Source organism: Kogia breviceps, chromosome 18 (assembly GCF_026419965.1).
Source record: "Kogia breviceps isolate mKogBre1 chromosome 18, mKogBre1 haplotype 1, whole genome shotgun sequence".
NCBI classification, from domain to species: domain Eukaryota; kingdom Metazoa; phylum Chordata; class Mammalia; order Artiodactyla; family Physeteridae; genus Kogia; species Kogia breviceps.
In genome coordinates, this window is record NC_081327.1 from 12,190,015 (window position 1) to 12,205,866 (window position 15,852).

At 61.8% G+C, this 15,852-nt stretch overlaps 1 protein-coding gene across 4 annotated transcripts in view; it reads right to left on the reverse strand.

Annotated features, from left to right (window-relative positions):
• Positions 1-228: 228 nt before the first annotated feature.
• The window catches only part of PAK4 (p21 (RAC1) activated kinase 4), a 45,159-nt gene continuing 29,535 nt past the window's right edge, over positions 229-15,852 (reverse strand). For 2 of the 4 annotated variants that reach the window (XM_067018395.1, XM_067018396.1), the window contains exons 2-10: positions 11,736-11,809; positions 10,121-10,378; positions 6,906-7,367; positions 6,285-6,713; positions 4,828-4,961; positions 4,423-4,549; positions 3,157-3,282; positions 1,794-1,928; positions 229-1,271 (exon numbers count right to left, since the gene is read on the reverse strand). In XM_067018395.1, coding sequence (XP_066874496.1) covers positions 1,116-1,271; positions 1,794-1,928; positions 3,157-3,282; positions 4,423-4,549; positions 4,828-4,961; positions 6,285-6,713; positions 6,906-7,367; positions 10,121-10,324 — 1,773 coding nt within the window. In that variant the 5' untranslated portion in view covers positions 10,325-10,378; positions 11,736-11,809 and the 3' untranslated portion in view covers positions 229-1,115. The remainder of the gene's footprint in view (positions 1,272-1,793; positions 1,929-3,156; positions 3,283-4,422; positions 4,550-4,827; positions 4,962-6,284; positions 6,714-6,905; positions 7,368-10,120; positions 10,379-11,735; positions 11,810-15,852) is intronic. The other 2 variants (XM_067018397.1, XM_067018398.1) reach the window with 1 other exon arrangement.

Here is a 15,852-nt window from a genome sequence, read left to right on the forward strand (position 1 = left end):
GTAAACTGGCTGCTTCCAGGCCTGGGGGGCATCAGTCCAGCCCTGTAACCGGCTGCTTGGACCTGGAACTCCCGCCCACCCACAGACACGGCCCTGGCCCTGAACTGGGCTGGAATTCTGGGGTCAGCCAGGCCTCCCTCCTAACCCTAGAGCCCCTCTCCAACAATTCTCCCACCAAGACGGCCTGGACGGGGGTGGGGAGGCCTCTATGCACATTGCACACACACAAAACAAGAAACTGGTTTAATTGTAAAACTAAGTTGAAGGAGGGGCAGGTGGGGCTGCGACGAGGGGGCAGGAACCTGATTCTTCAAGCAGTGGTCCTGTCCCCGGTGCCACCCCGCGGGACAGGGACCATCTGTCCCCAGATGGGGGCTAGAGTGTTATAAAATGACAATATAAATAGACTTCTAGAAAAGAGGAGGCTGTTCCAGGTGCAGTAGTCATGTTCTGCAGAGGCTCGGGGTGGGTGGGAAGCCCTGACCCGTCTCTGCATCCAGTCACAGAGAGGGGTGTGGGGCGAAGGGAAAAGGCCACTCTTCAGACATTCATGATCGACCCCCGCAATGGCTCAGGGGGGAGGGGCTGTGGATCAGGCGAGGTCTCAGAGACTCGCACTCGCAGGCTGCTGGACCTTCTACATGCACACATGCGCGCACACACACACGCGCATACACACACGCCTCTTTTGTAGTGTTGTCTCCTTCTACATGCACACGTGTGTATACACGCGCGCTCACACACACACACACACACACACACACACCTCTTTCGTAGTGTTGTCTCCACCCCCGGCGGCCCCCACTGCAGATTTCCAGTGATGGGAAGGCCTCCCGTCCTTCCTGGAGACAGGACAACACTGGGGCGGGCCTGTCCCAGACGACTGGTGGGTCCTGGGAGCCTCGTGTGCTCCCACAAGTCCCTGCGATTTTTTAAAAGTCACAAAATCAAAACGGCAGTTCAGTAGTAGGGTCCCGCACACCCCCCAGCAAGGAGGGCAGTGCCATACAGAGTGTCTCCTGGGCTGGGAGGGGCAGGGGCCGGCCCTCCACTGGCCTCTGGCAGGGCAGGGGTGACCCAAGGGGCTCTTTGGTTCAGGGTCAGGGTGCTGGGCCTCATCTGGTGCGGTTCTGGCGCATGAGGGGCACGATGCTGGCGGGTGGGCCCGCTTTGGCCAGGAATGGGTGCTTGAGCAGCTCAGCCGCCGTGGCCCGCTGTGCCGGGTCACGCACTAGCAGGCGGTCCAGGAAGCCCTTCAGGGATGGCGACACCTGTCAGGAGGCGGGCGAGAGGGTCAGGGGGTCTGAGAGCCAGCTCCACTGCTCACTCGCTGTGGGGCCTCAGTTCCCTCCTCTGTCAAATGGGCTGACAACATCTACTGCCTAGGAAGGGGGCAAAGAGGTCCCAGGAGCTTGGCCCCAGGGGCTCATTCCCTCTCCATTTCCAAGGTTCGGCAGGACCTGGCAGCAGCTGGGCCCTGGAGGCACCCCTTTCTCACCAGGAAATTCCTCCACCAGGAACGCCCCTCTCCTGGACCTGGCTATGCTGTGTGCGTCTAGCCAGGCCAGCCTAAGCACGACCTCTGGGATGTGGGGTGGTGAGGGCACAGAGTTTACACAGACACTCGAGGCCTAGGGGACACGGGGGTGACCCAGCACACAGTAAGCGCCACCTTGGGAGGGAGGCATCCATACCCCAGAGCTGCCCGCACCCAGCGCTCTGCTTGGGTTCGGGGCTGGGTGGAGCCCTGTCCCCCCACCCCCACCTGCCTGCCACCTGCGGGAGGGGCCTACCTTGTGTAGGTTCTTCAGTCGGGGTGGCAGGTTGTCCCGAATCATCTTCATGGCTTTGAGAGGCGGCTCATTGAAGTAGGGGGGCTCCCCATCCACCATCTCGATCACCATCACCCCCAGAGACCAGATGTCCACCTGCGGGGGGGATGGGGCAGCAGGGCTGAGCTGTGCAGGCATGGCCGGTGCTCGAGGGACACCCACAGAGGGATGGCCCTGGTTCTGTCTTTGCCTCTTCGCTCCTGGAATCCTTGGGCCCTGAACACCCTCGCTGATACCCAGCCTGCCGGACCCTATGCACTCCTCACCCAGGGAGCCCTCTGAAGGGCTCTGCCCACCCAGCATCTATCCCCTTCTCTTTTGCTAACCCCCCTCCACCCCCCCTCTCCCCTACTTCAGTCCATGGAGCATGACCGGGTAGCCTAATCAGCAGAGTCCAGACACAGTAACTGGTTCAGGAATGGGCACAGGACCCAAGCGGAGCCAGTCACAGTCAACCCTGAGACTTCAACCAAAATATTCAGGAAAACAGTAGGGCTCATAGGCAGGGAGATGTGTCCTGGAGTTGCCAGGGTCATGTCTGCTCTGACCAGAGGAGCACTTGCCTGAGTGAAGACTACAAGGGGAAAATTCTAGGGACCCACAGCTTTCCATCTCGCTAAATCCGTTTGAGATGGTTTTGTCACTCACAGGCAGTCCTGATTGAGATGGTCCCTCAGAATCTCCTCCCAGCCTCCCCTCCCAGTGTGATCCCACTCCTGCCTGAGGCTCCCCCAAGATATGCTTCCAGGGGCACCTCGGCCAGGCCCTGGGTCAAGCCTTGTTGACTGACCGTGGAGGAATCCTCAGGGCCACAGGCCACAGCTCAAAGACCAGGCAGGTAACAGCAGGGAGTGAAGCAGGTCAGTGTAGGCAACAGAGATGGGTGGGGACTATGGCCAAGACGAGGGCGCCCTGCACTTTCTAACGTGGAGCAGCCCCTCAGCACCTGCCGATTGTTGCCGTGTGGGAATTTGGCCTCCACGTCGCCAGAGCGCTTGGTTTTCTGACAGAGGATAAAATTCAGACTTTCACGTGAGAGCTCTCTTTTTAAAATGCTTGCAAGAGCATCTTCAGAGCGCACCGGCCAGTTTGTGGCCTCTGCCCCAGGCTGACAGGCAGGGCCAGGGTCACTTCTGCTCAGCATTCTGTTCCCATTGCTCCAAACTAGAACCCAGTCAGCAAGGAGTGTACGCAGGCATGCCTACTTCTCCCCCAAAACTGTCCCCAGGGACTGAGCCCCCTCACCCCCAGCACTCTGGCTGTTCCGGACTGTCACAGCGTAAACCAGTGCCGAGAGCGGGCTGACCGGCCGCCTCTGGCTCACCTCTGGCCCGTAGGGGAGGCGGGAGATGAGCTCCGGGGCCATCCAGTAGGGCGTGCCGACCAGGGACTTCCTCCGCGGCACCTCCTTGCTCACCTGGGCACAGAACCCAAAGTCCGACAGCTTCACCTGCAGTAGGACGTAGGCAGTAGGGTCAGAGGTGCTGGTGGGGGCAGGGTGAGCAGGGCATCTACCTATTTGATTCCTGGACCTCGGACGCGCTGGGTCTCCACGATGCTGCCCAGAGGTTAGAGCCTCTGGGGGGCTCTGCCGTCTCCTGGCTGGGGCCCCCAGCCGTGTCACCTGCCCAAGGTCGCACCATCTGCCTCCGTGACAGGGTCTGCTCTGGGGCTCTCGGGGGAAGTGGCCCGAGTCCCAGGAGTGCCAAAGGCTGGGTGGGGGCTCAGACTGGGGCTGGCTCCCAATGCTGTGCCCTGGGCCCCTGCTTCCCGGCAGGAAGCACACCTTCAGCTGGCAGGTGTGAGAGGGATGCAAGCCTCTCCAAGGCGGGTACAAGGGGACACAGCCTGCCTCTGCAACAGCTACGTCCCCAGACCAAGGATTTATACCTTTTTTGGAACCATGGGCCCTATTCGGACTCTTGAGGATGTCTGTGGATCCCCCTACCCCCAGAGAGCATGCTCACACACGTCCCCCAAACACATCTGCAAACACCTTTAGGTGTCCGTGGACCCCAACTGAGACTCCTGGTGAAACTGAGCCTTCCCCCCACCCCCCACCTCTGCTGACTGGCTCAACTTTCCTGGGGGAGGGCGGCCAAATCACCAACGAGAATTTGGTGAAAGTCAAGGGCCCCTCCCACTGAAAGTCACGTTCACTCTTGGAAGATAAATGCAGGTTCTGGTCACTGTGAGACTCATCCATGGACCTCAGACGCAGAACTTCAGTCCAGAAGATGGGAGACAGGACTGGAGTCCACAGCCCACGCCTGGATGCCAGGCTAGGAGCAGGTTCTCACGTGGCCAAGAGCGGAGGCTGGCCACCCAAATGGAGCCTCCCCTCTCTGGGCCCAGGGCTAGACTACAGCTCCCAACGGCCTGTGCTGACGGCAGAGCCCCTGGCAGCCTGAGCCCCCTGACTGCAGGGGCAGAGGCCCCGCTCACGTGGAGCCCTGACTCTGGACTGCCGCATGAGGAACGAATGAACTTACTGTCCCTCACGCGACTGAACTCGGGGGTCAGAGCGCACCCTACCAGCAGGGGGAGAGCGGGAGAGGGCGGGGGAAGGCCGTGCCACCCCATGCCTCACCCTGCCATCGTGGGTCAGCAGGATGGAGTCGCTCTTGATGTCCCGGTGGATGACCCCCTGGGCGTGGAGCACAGACAGGGCCTGCAGCACGGCCAAGCACACGGCGGCGATCTGCTCCTCATTCATCCTGCGGGGGTGGGGTGGGGTGGTGGTGGTGAGTGACGGGGACAGACAGGGCCCCGCCCTGGGGTTTAAGGGGGACACAACACTGCCCTGGGCTTTGAGGGGGACATGGCCTCACCCGGGGGGCCGGATGGGGACAGAGCCTATTGACTCTGAGACACGGTCCCACCCCAAGGTGTCTGGACGGGGCCAGTCCTATCGTGGGAGAGGTCTGAGGGGACCCAGGTCCACCCTGGGGAGCCAGCAGGCTGGTTGTCACAGGGTCCAGCTGTCCAGTGGTACCTGGTGTGGGTGACGATGTCGGTGAGGGCGCCTCCCTCCAGGAACTCCATCACCACCCAGAGCTCGTCCCCGACCAGGTAGCTGTTGTACATCTCCACCACGTTCTCGTGCTGGTAGTCCCTCATGATCACCACCTGGGCGTGGGAGGCTGGGTCGGCGCGGCGGAGGGAGGACCGCCAGCCCCTGGAGCCCTGCCGCCTCCCTCTCAGCCTGGGTGTGGGCCCTGCCACACCGTGGGTCTGGTTCTACCCGTCACTCCTGCTCATCGGGGTTCCCCTGGGCTGTCCTCCCACGGCCAAAGTCAACAGACCTCAAAGGCAGCGTAGGCCTGACGTCTGCGCTCTGTTCCAGGGGTGCTCCCGCCCCGCACACACCCCACGCTTCTGATGCTGGTCTCTGACCAGCCCTGAGCTGGGCCGCGAGTGGCTCTGATGGCCAGGCTGGTGTTGGGAGAGGGAGCTGGGACGAGAGCGTCTAAGCACAGGGCTGAGACCAGAAGGCCAAGCAGGTATTAGGCAGGTCAGACAAAAGGCGGTGGTGGGGGTGGGGGAAGAGATTTCAGGGGCAGCGAGGCCTAGCAAGGCAAAGCCTCACGGAGCTGGGGGAACACGATGCTCACAGGGCCACATTACACTGGGGCAAAGCTGAGGAGTGTGGAGAGGTCAGGAGGCAAGAGCTAGAGTCGGACGACCCCGGACCTGACATCCTCCTGAGACTCCTGCATCAGAGGCCGGGGGCTGCTCCCAACACAGATTCCTCTCGGGAAGGAGCCAGGGGTCTGCCTTTGTAACACGCTCACTGGTAGTGAGCCCCCCAAGGGCCAAAGCCTGAGGTCAGACAGAAGCGAGGCCTAGATGGGGGCAGATCTCAGATGCACGGCCAAGAGGCCAGGCCTTTGTCCTGAGGGCACCAGGGGGCGCTGCAAAGGGCAGTAAAGGGCTGCGGTGTGCGGAATGCCCAGGGGGGCAGGGCAGAGCAGCAAACGGGCTACACGGGGACGGGAAGGAGTGACAGGCTCAGCGCTGACAAGCCGGGGTGGGGGCCAGGGAGGTCCAGAGCTCTGGCCTGGGGACAGGTGTGGCGGCGCCTCTCTGAGACAGGGAACCAGGAGAGGCAGGTCTGGAGAACATGCTTCGGGGCCAGAATGGGACTCGGTGGGTACGAGGGGCCTGGAAGGCACGCAGAGGGTGAGGCTCAGGGGCTGAGGGAGCCTGGAGCTGGGGCTCGGGGCCTGGCCAGGAACAGGACAGCCGTGGCCGTGGGTATCGTGGGGACAGAGGAGACAGCCTGGGGAGGTGAGACGAGTGAGGACAGGCGCTGGGCCCAGAACCCAGCCCTGGGGAACTCCATCCCCGAAGGCCCTCTCCCATCCTCACCCCTACGTGCCCTCAGAAACCACGGGGCGGAGGAGCCCCAGGAGGAGGGGCGAAGGGCAGGGGCCGGGGCAGCAGGCCCACCTCATTGAAGAGCAGCTCGCGCCTCTGCTGCTTGCGCAGGTCCATCTTCTTGACGGCCACCAGCCTGCCCGAGCTGCGCACGGTGGCGATGCACACGACGCCCGTGGAGCCCTCGCCGATCTTGATGAAGTTGTCCAGGTAGGACCGAGGGTCGCCGGGGTCCACCACCAGTTGGAGGGCAGCCCGGAACTGCTCGTGGGACACTCGCTGGGGTTCCCGCTGTGGCGAGCGGGGTCCGGGGGGTCCGGGGGCAGGGGGTGCGGCGAGGGTGCGGGCTGGAGGGGCCAGCTGGGGCTCGGAGGCGTGGGGGCCCAGCACTCCAGGGCTGGGGGCGCCGTGGGCCCGAGCCGGGGGCCGTGAGGCGGAGGACTGGGGGATGGCCAGGCCCCCCACCGATGGCCCATTGGGGGCCACGTTGTGAGGCTCCCCCTGCAACAGAAAAGAGAGGCGGCTGTCAGTGGAGGGGCCAGAGGGACAGGGACCCCGGCTGTGGGACAGACACATGGTGGTCAGGATGCAGATGGACGGTGGGCTGGGCACGGGTTGGAGTCGGTGGGTGGCAACGGGGAAGCTCCAGGCAAGGGGACAGTGGGGCGGTCCTGGGGCAGGGGGAGCAGTTACCTGGGCGCCCCGGGATGGGTGGTCCGTGTCAGCCCGCGGGTACGTGTTAAAGGGCCGGCCAGCTGCCACTTTCGCCCCGCTGGCCAGACCGGCAGGCTGGTGGGGGGTGCCGACGTCGGGCCCAGAGAGGGGGCGCTTGTCCCGGGAGGACTCCTGGGGCCCCCCTGCGCCCTCCCTGGAAGACTTGGGCCTCTTGTCCGGCCCCACCCGCCGCCTGTCTCCACTGCTGCCACCCGCCTCGCTGCGACCGGCGGCCGGGCCTTGACCGCCCGCCTTCTCTGGGCCCCCTCTGGCCGTGGCGGCCTGCTCCACGGGCATCCCGTTTTCCTGGCGGGCACGGGCGGGTGGCGGCGGGCTGTCTCTCCGCAGGGAGTTGGAGCGCGTCACCGACATGTTCTCAAACTCGTCGAGCAGCAGCGTGAGGGCCCCATCCTTGGCGCCTTTGCTGCCCCGCACGATGGTCTGGGGTCCGGGGCAGTGGCGGGGTGGGGGCCGGGCAGGGAGGAGGGGGACACAGGACGTGCATCCGACACACGAGGACAGGACAACACAACACACACAGAGACAAGACAGAGACGGAATGAAGAAATGCCATGGGGTGATGACAGGGCTGGGCAGGGGGTGGTGGGCAGGAGCAGGGAGGCCCCTGCTGCCCCTCCCCCAGCACCTAGCCATGGGTGGCAGGGGGGGAGTGGAAGGAGAACCTGCCCATTGGTCAGGCTGTTGCCCCCCAGCTGGATGCACCCCTGTCTTTTTCTTGTTCTCCAGACTGGGGGGCGGTCCCTGCCCTGTGGGGTGCAGGGGAAGAAGGGCAGAGACCACGCCACCCCATAATCAGCCCTGGAGAGCTGCAAATTACAGGATGCTGGGGCCAGGGCCCAGCTTGGCACTTCCTCCCCTGCAGCCCGCCAGGGCTGTTAACTCCAAACCACGCTCTCTGTTCCTCTGGAGGCTGAGGGTGGGTTAAAGGGAGAGTCAGAAAGGTTTGGGCCCAAAGAGGGCAGGAGTGCCCCAGGAGCAGGGCTGGCAAATGCGAATGCCTGTCCTGAATCCACCCTCACCCGCCATGGCCACCATCCTGATCCAGGTCACAGCCTCCAGGGTTCCCCCAGCCCCCGACTCAGCTCCAGGCACATGGGCCTCCTAACTGCTCCTAAAACACACCGGACACACTCCAACCTCAGGCACTGGCTGTTCACGCTGCCTGGACCGTCTTCCCCCAAGTTTGCCCTGAGCTCCCCTCCCCAACGCACCCCCTTTCAGGTCTTTGCTGGAGGCTTTCGCTGACCACCCATAGTCTGAAACACCAGCCCTAACACTCCCTATCCCCCTCCCCTGCTTTCCTTTTCTCTAGAGCACTTAAAACAAGCTGACATAAAGCATGCGTACAGCTGCCCATGGCCTGCTCCCCCAGTGCAATGATTGTGAGGGAGGCCATGGTTTCCTCCTGTTTTCGTTCTGGCTGCATCTAGCACCTAGAACAGTGGCTGGTATGCAGGAGGTGCTCAAGAAGCATTTGCTAAACCCGTGACTGAGTGAGTGAGTAAGGCAGGCAGGCCGGGAGGAGGCTGAGGGGAGCAGAGCCCAGGCCCCTCAGCCCTGTGCTGTCAATCACTGACAGGCAGGGACATGGGCTGCCAGGCATCCTGAAGCCAGAACCACCTCAAATGTGCAGAAAACACAGATCCCACAAAACCCACCTACAGGCCACCGCACCCCTGTGGGGCCAGCCCCTGCCCCCTGCCTCTACTGGGCTTGGCTGCCAGCCCGGAGGCCTGGATTTGCCCAGGGGCCCAGCAAAGCAAGGGAGACACCTGGTCAGGCTTTGGTGCTGGAATAAGAGGTCGAGAAGTCCCTGGGGGTTGGGGGAGGGCCTGGGAGGACTAGGGAGTTTCCCAGCCGAGGGCAGCAAACACAAGCACCCACGGGGCCCCAGGCAAGCGCCAGCCCGTGTGGCACCTTTGTGCGACTGAAGGTGCCCCTTCCTCCTGGCAGACACAGTCCCACGTAGGGCTCGTGGCTGGCAAGCCGAGCAGGGGCTAGATTTTAGGAAGCGCCCTAGTGCGGTCATAGCCAGCAGACAAGCAGCCACAGGGCCGGGTAGGGGATGGAACTGAGGTGGGCTGGGTGGGGCCTGCAGGCCCAGAAGAGCTGGCACCCCGCCTGCGGTGGCAGCTGCCCCTCCAGTGGCCCCAGACGATCTGTCAGGAGAAGCCAGAAATAGAGATTTGGATGTGAAGTCTCTTGCTTTTTTAGGCAGTGGCAGAGAATTCGAAGTATCCAAAAGCCCCCTGGCTGGGGCACATGAACGCCTCAGTGGGCGGCCAGCTGGAGACCCTGGGGGAGAGCTTCCACCGGCCAGGGGCGGGGCAGGATGAGTCAGCCCGGGGCGGGCCCAGCCCGCCCATCTCCACCCCTCCGAAGAAGTCTGTGCTCAGAGGCCGGCTTCATAGGCTGCGGGGTGCCGCACCCCCCGCCCCTGGACCAGCCTCACCATAGGCCACACCTGACGCTCTGACCACGGAGACAGGAACGGTGTTAAGAACACGGGCCTTTGAAACGGACCTTGATTCAAATCCCAACTCTGCCCTTTTGCTCAGATGGCAGGGAAAAAGCCCAAACCAAAAAACCCCCAATGCTTCATGCAGGCCGTTTCCTCCACTAAAAGCCCTGCCTCTCCACCATTTGCCCGAATGACTCCTCCCCGTCCTTGGCCCTCAGGGCTCAGCTCCGGTGTCCCCGACTCCAAGAAGCTGGCCTGGACCCTGGGGCTGGTCAGGAGCCCCGTCTGGGCTCCCCCAGCCCAGCCCTGAACACTTGGGGCAGTCGCCATGGGGGAACGGGTCTGTCCCTCGCCCTGAGATGGGAGCCCGGTGAAGGCCCGGGACAAGTCTGTGGTGCTGCGGACCGGAGCACAGAGCTCAGGGCGTGAGGCTCCAGGACAGGAGCACGACTTGGGGCTGGTGTGGGGGACTGTGGGAGGGTCACAGTCAGTGTAGGGTTCTCAGCAAGGTAAGGGGGGGTGAGCGTTGAGGTCAAGTGAGGGATCAGTGGGTGGAGGGGTGAGTGAAAGGTGAGGATTGGGGCGTGTCTGTGTGGAGGTCAGCAAGGGAGGGGGAGGTGTTGGCCGCAGGGCCAAGCGTGGGGTTGAGGGCTGGGGTCATGCCGAGGGGGTTGGCGCGGGTCAGGAGAGGCGGTGGTGGGCACCAGCATACCTTGGGTGCCCCGGGCTGGATGGAGGTGATGCAGGCAGGGTCGACGAGGGGCTTGGGCCGGCGAGCTGACTCTTCGATCAGGCTCTGCCACTGGCGGGGCAGCCCGGTGAACTTCTGCTCGTGGCGGTCGAAGCCCGTGTGCACGCGGTGCTCGAAGTTAGACGGTGCCGAGATCTCGACCCGCTTCTTCTTCTTCCCAAACATGGCGCCAGGCTCTCAGCGTGGTGAGGGCGCAGACGTGGGCTCCTGCCCGCAGGCCTGTGGGAGGGGACGGCTCGCCAGAACCTGCTATTTCTCCTTGATCCTCTGGCCCCGCCCTGGTCCTATCCATCCTCCTCTCCCCCCTGGTCTCCCCACTCCCCACCCGCCCCCTCCGCAGTCTGTCCCCCACATGCAGCCCAAGGGACCCCGTGAACACCCGAGTCAGGCCCCTTGCTCAGAGCCCTCCTGTGGCTCCACCTCACTCAGGGGAGAAGCTCAGTCCTCCCGCGGCCCACCCCACACGACCTGCCCCATCACTTCTCTGCTCTCATCTCTCCCTCTCACTCACACTGGCTTCCAAACCTCAGGGACTTGCACCGGCTGTTCCCTCTGTGGGGAACACTCTTCCCCGGTATCCACACACATGGTCCCCGCCCTCCCTTCCTTCAGGTGTCAGAGTCGTTGGTGACTCCTTTCCTGAACACCCCAAGAAAAAGAGCCCCCATTCCCCACTGTCCTTCCATCACATTTCATAGCATGTTTAACTTCTGGAAATTCTGCTGCTCAGTCTTGTGTTTACTAGTTCAGTGTTTACAACCCCCATCACTAGACTTTCAGTGCCCCAGGCCAGGTCTCACCTGCCCAGTTTCCTGGCATCCCACTCCCTTGTCTCGGCCACGCCCAGCACACAGTATGTGCTCAGCGACTGGTCCCTAAAGGCCGGCCGACACTGGCCCTGCTTTGCCAGCCTGCACTCTGGGCTGGAAGCACCACATACCTTTGGTTACCTGTTCAACAAATGGTTACCAAGCCCCTGTCCTATGCGTGACCCCTAGGCAGCCTCACTGCTATATGCCCACTTTACAGATGAGGAGACTGAGGCTCAGAGGAGGGAAGTTCCTCATCAAGATCACAGAGCGGGGAAAGAGCCACTTCGTAACAGATACTAACAGACCAAACAGTCCCTGTCTTTAGGGCCTGTGGTCTCCAGTCCTGTACTCAGAACAGTACCAGCACAGAGTAAATGCTCAATGAAAGCTGATTTAAAAACCAAAGGGGCCGAAGAGGACATGTGTGATGGTGGTGTCCCATAGGGAGACCAGAGAAATGACAGGCAGGGGAGCCAGATGGCCAGAGTGCAAATCTCTCTCTGTCGCCTACTATGTGTGACCTTGGGCAAGTGACTTAACCTGTCTGTGCCTCGGATCAGCCCCCACAGGGCTGCCGGGAGGATTAATGAGTTAGGGAGGATTAATGAGTTAATACGAGCAGAGCTGGGTGCAGGGCTGGGACACGGAGGGAGGGCCCTGTTGGCATTTGCTCTTCTGATGATTAGATGACTCCTAGCCATGTCTGGGGAAGGGGGCCCAGGTGTTGCCCCCCAACCCGTACACGGGCCCTGAGTCCCACAGACCTGGTTTGATGCTGGCTGTGCTAGAAGTGCCCTTGGGCATGAGATGTCTCCTCCTGGGGCTTCGGGTTACTCATCTGTAAAGTGGGAAAAAAACATCATTTGTCCATTATTCGGTCATTCATTCATTCAGCAATAACCCACTCCTTTGTGCCCAGCCTTGTGCTGGTTGGTGACAGGGATACTGCGGTGACTGCGACAGCCTCTGACAGCCCGGAGTGGTCAGCGCTGGGGTCACAGAGCGCCAGACCCAGCCTGGAGGGATGGCAGCCTGGGGATAAGGGAGGTTTTCCAGAAGAGGGCCCGTGTGAACTAAGACCCAAAGAACTAGGGGAAATGCACTGGGTGGGGATTTCTGTCTGGTTCATGGCTGGCTCCCCAGAGCCTGGCACAGTGCCCAACACAGGGTCGGCCCCAAGCTCAGTAAGTCTCGTGACCTAGCGAGGATGCTTGCGTGTGTCTGGAATGCGGCCCCTGCAGCCCCTGGTTCCATTCCCGGCTCCTTTCCGGAGCAGCTCGGTGAGGTAAGGACGAAGAGGCCGCCATCCCCAGGCCAGAGGTAGGGCCATCAGTGGGCAGCGATCCAGGGGAACCGGTTTGGCAGCAGGAGCCGCCCAGTGGGAGGCGGGTGGAGACCCAGCAGCCAACCTGCCTCCATTGGCCTGGGCCTCCCGGCCAGCAGGTGACCAGAGCCAGGGCTCTCCCAGGGGTCCAGTTTCCCTGCCCGCTCTGGGGTGGAAGAGGCCTGACCAGGGTGAGGGGCCCTCTGCCCCAGCCCCTTCTCTACCCCCCAAGCCAGGAGCCCCTTCAGTGTCGCTCCCGCATTCCAGCCCCCAGAACACTGCCTATCCCGCCCACCCAGGCCTCCATTCCTGGCCCACCTGCCAGAGGCCCTGCACTCCGTCCCTCCAGATGTGTAATCTCACCACCTCCTCACTGTCTTCCCAGATTTGCCCCCGTTTGGCCCCGGGCCCAGCCTCACTCCTCACCTTGGCTTCTCTCACTCTGCCAACCCATCCTCCGCCCCCCCAGCCCAGGACCTGCGGGCCCCAGGTCAGCTCCAAGCCCTCTGCACAAAGAGGGTTAGCCACAGGACCCCCTCACTAAACCCAGGAGAGGGAGGAGCTCAGGATCCAGACGGGGTGGGCGGGAGGCAGCCTGGAAGACGGGGCAGCCAACCCAGAGCCCCTGCCGTAAACCCCCAAGCCACCTCTGCACCAGCGCCTCCGGCCCCGCCCCCAGCTGCCTAAGTGACCTGCAGGGGAAGGGGACAGAGGGGCACACCTCCGGATATTTGCCCGGGGCCAGCCCTTCCCTCTGGGCGCTGCACGGAGGGCAGGACAAACAGAGGAACCAACCATGTTTATAATGATCAGGCAGGAGCCCCACCCTGGGGCAGCTCCAAGCACTGCCGGCTCCCCCTTCCCACCAAGTCCCCAAGCTCCTGACTTCATGGGGGCCACAGAGGGAAGGGAGAGGAGCTGCTACATATAGAGGGGCCTGCGCCAGCAGCAGAGGGGGCGGGCAAAGAGTAGGCGCTGGGCTTCCCAGGCAAGCCCAGAATTTAGGAGTCAGACAGCCCAGGGCCAAGAGCCCAGCTCTCTGCCTGTGAAGTGGGGGTGAGCTGACCCGCCATGCGAGCTCACTGCGTGGCCCTGGGCTAGCAGCTCAGCTGCTCTGTGTCTCAGTTTCCTCTTCTGTTAAAAGAGGACGACCATGACAGTACCTGCTTCCTGGAGTTCTTATAAGGAGTCACAGAGAACCCAGGCACTGATGGCCTGGCCCCAAGGCCAAGCGCACACAGCAAGGAAGCGCGCGGTAAATGTCGGTCACCATCACAGCAGCAGCCAACACTTAGGGAGCACCTACCGTGCAGGCGCCTCTCCTAAGCACTTGACCCGGAGTCCCTCATTTAATCTGCATGCCAGACCCCAGACAAAGGGGCCATTTTGGGCTTTGTGTTACAGACAAGGAAGACGCGGCACAGAGAGGGCACCCCACTTGCCCAGGTCACACAGCTTGGGGAGCAGAGTGGACACAAGACTCCAGCCCTGTCTAACACAGAGCCCGGGCCCCGCCAGCTCTCGGAGTCACGGCAGGTGCGTCCTTGGAGACTCGTGTGTGCCCGGGCCTGCTTGGTGTTCTGTGTCTAATCACATTCCATCCTTACCACTAACCTGTGAGACAGGCACGCTCATCATCCCCAGTTCACGGGTGGGGAGACTGAGGCTCAGAGAGGGGAAATCCTTTGTCCAGGGCACCTAGAATTTGAACTCAGGCAGTCGGGGACCAAAGTCCAGGCCTGGATCCACTACAGAGTCAACATCCTTAAACTCCTCCCCGTGGCCCACGAGGTCCTGAGAGATCTGCCCATCAGCTCTCCTCCCACATGGCCCCTCGCTCACTATGCCCCAGCCACTCTGGCCTCTTCACTGTTCTTCAAACGTCAGACATGCCCCCACCTCAGGGCCTTTGCACTGGCAGCTTACAGCAACCCCCCACCCCCCGTACTGGAACTCTTTTCTCAATGATCTCCATATGGCTCCCTCCCTCCTTCCCTCCACCCACATCTGCACACAAATATCCTTGTTCCTGTCCTACCACCCCCTACGCCCCTTTCCTTGCTTTATTTTTCCTCACTGCACTCACCATATACTGTGTGTGTATGTGTTTGCGTGTGTGAGATTCTTCAGTGTCTGCTTCTTCCACCAGAATGTCAGCTCCACCAGGGCAGGGCCTGTCCTCTGTCTTGCTCCTCACTGTACCCCAATGCCTACAACACTGCGTGGCAGGCACTCAAGGAACACTTGGTGAACGAACACATTCACCTGTACCCGCTATGCTACACCTCTGCTCAGACACCTCAGACTCTGCCCAGGCAGTACCTGTGAAACTCTGGCAGAGAAATCCCTGGAACTCAGAGGCAGAGGGTGCAGCAGTGACCCCAGCGACACGGAACAAAGGAGGACAATGTGCAGCCTGCAGCCACCAGCCGGGGCATAGATGCCTCTGAAACCCAGCGTTTGATCCCTCAAATGCAGGCACATTTCCATTCTACTCTAAAATGTTTATTTCAATCCAAAAAAAACTCTTTTGAATTATTTCACACGTGGGACGGGCAGTTTCCGACCTGTCCTAGCAAAAGCTTCACATTTTCCAGTCACCCCCTATGCTCACGTGTTCTACCACCTGACCTTTCAGGAGACAAAATTGGCACCACTCTCCCCACCAAGGAAATCGGCGCACGTGGAAGAGCCAGACCTGCTAGTGTGCTAACACGGTCAAGGGAGTGTGTGCGCGTGTGCACGTATATGTGTGCGCGCGCGTGTAGAGAACTCCCTCCCTTCTGCCCTCCACCTGCTCCGGCAGCCCTTAGTAAAGCTGCTCCCTCATCACCCCGGCAGTGGAGGGCGCTGACTCAGCCAGGGCCCCAGGGCGCAGGGGCAGAGCAGAGGATGCGGCAGGGGTCACGGCCACCCCTTCCTAGTCACCAAAATGAAACTAAAGCAGGAAGGGGACAATGCAGAAGGGCTCACTGGCCCCCGCCTGCACTCAGCGCTTCCACCTCTGGTTTCTGCCCACCCTTCTGCCATGATCTTCACCCACCAGCTCCAGAAGCCCCCTCCCTGCCTCAGTTTACCGCCTACCTCCCTGGGCGGTGCTCTGATGATGGAGGGGGCGTCTGTCTTAACGTGGCGGCCCACGGCAGGCTCTCACTGCCCCCCGAAACCCCACACCATTCCTCCTTCACACTTTTGCTCAGCTCTTGCTGCCCACCTGCGTGTCCCCCCACCACCCCCCATTCTCCTCCTGCCCTGAGCCTAGTTCCACCAAGGAACCCTCTGGCACTTTGTCCCCAGACCCTGCCTCACGCTTTGGGACTGACACGTGCTCAAGCCCCCTCCTTGGCAAACACCTACTCTACCCACAAATGATCCATCACACTCAGACCCCCACCCCTCTATCCAATCATCAATGTCTACCGAGGACTGATCTCTGCCAGGCCCGGGGCAGGGTTGACAGCAGAGGCCAGGAGCATCAGGAATATCCCTGCCCTTGCAGAGCTCACATCCTAGGGGCAAGGAGACAGTCAATAAATGAGATAAATCAGAAAAATAGC